This window comes from Myotis davidii, unplaced genomic scaffold (genome assembly GCF_000327345.1).
Source record: "Myotis davidii unplaced genomic scaffold, ASM32734v1 scaffold60, whole genome shotgun sequence".
In the NCBI taxonomy this organism is placed as follows: domain Eukaryota; kingdom Metazoa; phylum Chordata; class Mammalia; order Chiroptera; family Vespertilionidae; genus Myotis; species Myotis davidii.
Window position 1 is genome coordinate 3,582,814 of NW_006293007.1, and position 4,180 is coordinate 3,586,993.

At 56.7% G+C, this 4,180-nt stretch overlaps 1 protein-coding gene across 1 annotated transcript in view; it reads right to left on the reverse strand.

The window, feature by feature from the left end:
* The window catches only part of MOK (MOK protein kinase), a 31,318-nt gene extending 27,468 nt beyond the window's left edge, over positions 1-3,850 (reverse strand). The window contains exon 1 of the mRNA XM_006766637.2: positions 3,673-3,850. Within this exon, the coding sequence (XP_006766700.1) occupies positions 3,673-3,850 (178 nt within the window). The remainder of the gene's footprint in view (positions 1-3,672) is intronic.
* Between the last annotated feature and the right edge of the window lie 330 nt (positions 3,851-4,180).

The following is a 4,180-nucleotide window of genomic DNA, read 5'->3' on the forward strand; positions in this document are numbered from 1 at the left end:
CCATCGCCCTGGCAACCGCCAAGCCCGGGACGCCCCGGGGCGCCTCCCGCGCGTGCGCGAAGCGGCTGCAGGAAACTGAAGCGACGGACGCGGAGCCCCGGCCGACTTTGCCGATGCAAAGCCGGGGTGGGAATCGGGGGTGATCGCACACCTCTCGGGGGCGCAGGGGAGCTGTCTGAGCAAAGTCCAGGGGCTGGTCAAGAACGGGCGGGCGCGAAGTCCGGGAGCGGGAGACCCATCCCTCCTGCCCAACCCGGGGTCCTGCGGAGGGGACTGGTCGAAATGAAGGTGAAGGGGTCCTGCGTCCCAGACAAGGCTGCGAACTTGATCTGCAGGGTGCAGGGAGCCGCGAAACGTCTTAAGCAGGAGAATGGCGAGGAGAGGCCTGGGTTAGAGCGAGCCCTTCGACAGCGCGTGCATTGGAAAGGACCCACGGGAGGGGCTGCAGGGGACCACGGTCAGAAGGATGGAGAAGGGGGGCTGCACCCGGGTCAATGAGGTGGATGCGAGGGACGACAGCTGGGTTGTGGCCCGGTGGCCGGTGGCCGGCTGGTGAAGGGAGATGAAAAAGAGGGTTTGGGTGACCTAGCAGCCTAGGGCCCCCCACCCCTCATCCTCTCTCACAGGGCATCTCCATGCTGACCTTTCACCTACCAGATGGGCAAGGATGAAAACCCAGAAAGGAGTCAATGAAGGAGGGGTGTGGGGAACAGGCGCTCACTCTCCATTTGAGTGTGAGCTGGCACAGAGGTGGGTTGGAATTACCTGTTCATTTAAAAATAGATTTATACATTTTTCCTAAGCTACTAGCATTTCTGCTCTAGCTGCTGTAGGACCAGACCACCAGGTCTGACCAGCCCTGAGCCCTACCACCCAGAGCAAAAGGGAAACTGCACAGGTGTACCCAATTTTGGTAAAAAGTAACAGGGAGGAGGTTAATGACTGCATTACCTATTCCACGGCCTTTGGGCTTCTGGAAGGAAGAGCTTATGGAGGACTTCCCCTTTCTACATGACATGGATAACTATAGTATTGACCTTTTATTTTTGATCAACAGAATTATTTTTGTATCAGAATTTTTTAAAATAAATTGATGCATGGAAACAAACAAACAAAAAAGGTAAATGCAAGTGTATGGGCTCCATGCCAGTACCCCCCAATTTCATATGTTGAATCTTAATCCCCAAGGTGGTGGTGTTACGACTTGGGGACTTTGGAAGGTGACTAGATCATGAATAGGGTTAGTCGCCCTTCTAGAAAGGACCCCAGAAAGCTCCCTCTCCCCTTCCACCATGTGAGGACACAGCGAGAAGATGCTGTCTGTGAACTAGGATGAGGGTCCTCACCAGACAGGGAATCTGCCGGGGCCTTGATCTCGGATTTCAGCCTCCAGACAGTGAGATGAATAAGCCCCACAGTTTGTGGTGTCTGTTACAGTAGCCCAAACAGACTAAGACACCAAGTTAAAGGTTATACTTTAAACTGTATATTATATTATTCTTAATAGATCAATCATGTTATTATTTGTAAAGAGACATCAGGCAAAACTCCAACCCACAGTTTTATCGAGGCTGGGGGACAAGTGTCTGACGCAACAGCCTTTGGTCAGCTCCTCAATTCTGACCCGCCTGGGCCAGTCCTGCATGCAGCAGGTGATCTTCTCCAAATGCCGATCGATTTAGGGTGCTGCCCCCCACAACCTTACCCACTTGTCCACTTAAAACACTTCGTCAGTTCCCAGTGCTCCAGGATAAACACAAAACCTAGCATGAGTTGGCAGACCATTCACACCTGGCCCTGCCCACATCTTCAGCTCATCTCTTGCATGCACAGACACTCCTAGGAGCACACACTCACACACACAAATGCACACATGCGCGCACACCAGCACCCTAGTCCTACCACTTGCCCTGTTGCCCACCCGTCAGCCCCTGTGTCATTCATGGAATCTTTTAGGTTTGCAACCAGCCCTTTCACCAGGTCCAGAGAAGCAGAACTTCCTGTCCACCAACTGCCCTGAATGCCTGGGGAGGGCGCTGACATTCATTCACTGAGCAGCTACAGTGGGCCAGACCCCTTCCAAGCACTCCGTGGGAATAAACGGATTCACTTCATTTGTTAGGTGTGCTGACAAAAAGGGAGACTGACTCCCTCTTCCCAATTAGCACCAGAGAAATCACTGGATGAGAGACAGGCATGGGCTCCAGGGTGTAAGACAGAGGCTGCAGCCAGGAGTCCCTTCCTCTCCTGTGGCTTCTCTCCAGGAGCTCAGGAGACAGTGACCGGCGGGTGGGCAAGGACCGGAGCTCTCCACGCTGCCGGGGAGACACTCACTCCCGGAATCAGGGTGCGGTCAAGGCTGGCCCTTCTGGGGCTGCAAGTCACATGCCCTTCTCTGCGAGTGAGTCTAATTTCCCTCTCACAAGGACACCTGTCGTTGCAGCGAGGGCCCACCCATCCAACCCAAGGCCTCCTCTGAACTTGATTACATCTGCAAAGGCCCTGTTCCCACAAGACCACGGTCACTATGTCCCATCCGCGTGGATTTGGGGACACAGAACACACCTCAGAAGAGGTATCACACGGCACACGGAGCCCCGGGGTGGAGTGGAAACACCAGTCTCAGAACAGCAAGCTGAGCAGAAATTTCCCATAAATACTGGCAAATGCACAACCAGGCACAAGGGCACATTTCCTTGTGGGCATGTTCTCTCCCCCGTCAGTGCACTCACATGTGACAAGATGCACGCCTGCGACAAGCACGGCCCCTTCCGAGCAGGGCGTGCAGAGGCCTCTGCACCAGGACCTGCAGGGCTCTCCTGTGTGAAGTGAGAGCGCGTCTCTGCACTCACCTACTCAGTGCACAGTTCTGACAGTGGACACATTGCAGCCTCCCGCCACCAGGGGGCGAACCGCCGCCCCTTGCAGTGCTCTGCCCTCTCTGCACCGCCCGGAAGTCCCGCCTCTGCCGGAAGTCAGCAAGGTTTGTCCAGTAGACAGCAGAGTCCACGGATGCAGGACTATCTGGCCTGAGTGGCTGCTGGCAGCGCGGGGCCGGGAAGCCTCAGGGGGACCTGGGCCTGGGGCGGCTGACCCTGCGGGGAGGAGCCCGGCAGGCGACCTCGGAGAGCAGCCCCGCGGGGGACGTGCTCATGCGGGGAGTCGGTCAGCTTCTGCGGGGAAGATGGGACGTGGGGGGCCGGCCCCGCTCAGGCCCCGGGTCCTCCGGGCGTCGGCCTCCCCGCGCTGCCTGCACCAGAGGCTCAGCACGGCGCCTTCCGAGTCAGGGTTTGTTTCTGAGAAAGACGCCCCCTCCCAGGCCGCCCGCCCGCCCTGCAGAGGGCGATGGAGCCCGCGCAGCCGCTGCCCTGTGTGGCCCCCTCTCGGGGCTCTGCCCCAGGGCTTCCTGGGCCCAAGTCCTCCGGTGTCGGACCGGGACCCTCCTCAGCCACAGGGTTCGGCTCAGACAGAATGTCCCCGAGTTGTAGTAAAAGCCACGGACGCCGCCCCCGGCAGCAGGTCAGGCGTCCGCTGGACGGGGCACCGGAGGTCATTGTCCGCTTCCCCCGTCAGCCTTCCCCGCGGCGGGAAGGACGCGCTGCGGGGCCTCTTCCCGGTGCCTGGGCTCATCACGATGCCTCCGGCTCAGAGCGAGGAGCTCTGTGCACGCGCGTCCAGGAGGCTCCAGGTCTGCGGTGACAGCAGCGCCCGCGTGGGGCCCAGAGTGGGTCACGCCCCTGAGCTGCTCTCGAGTCATTTGTCCATCAGACACCAGGTCTCTGCAGATCTGCGTGCACGTCCCATCGGAACCAATGTGCGAGCTTAACAACTTCAGCAACATGAACGGCATTGCTCGTTTTAAATGTTCCACTAATGATAGTTTATATTGAAGACAGCAAATACATTCAAAATTTCAGGTATTTGATGTAGTTAAGTAATTCCCATCCCGTGTTGAAAACATTCAACCTGAGTATTTTATACATAAATTATTTTTATGTCTGCAGAATTCTAATTTCTCTTTTCAAAAATATCTTTCTATTGATTTCAGAGAGGAAGGGAGAGGAAGAGAGATAGAAGCATCAATGGTGAATCATTGATCGGCTGCCTCCTGCAGGCCCCACATTGGGGATTGAGCCCGGACCTGGGCATGTGCCCTGACCAGGCATCAAACCTTGCCTCC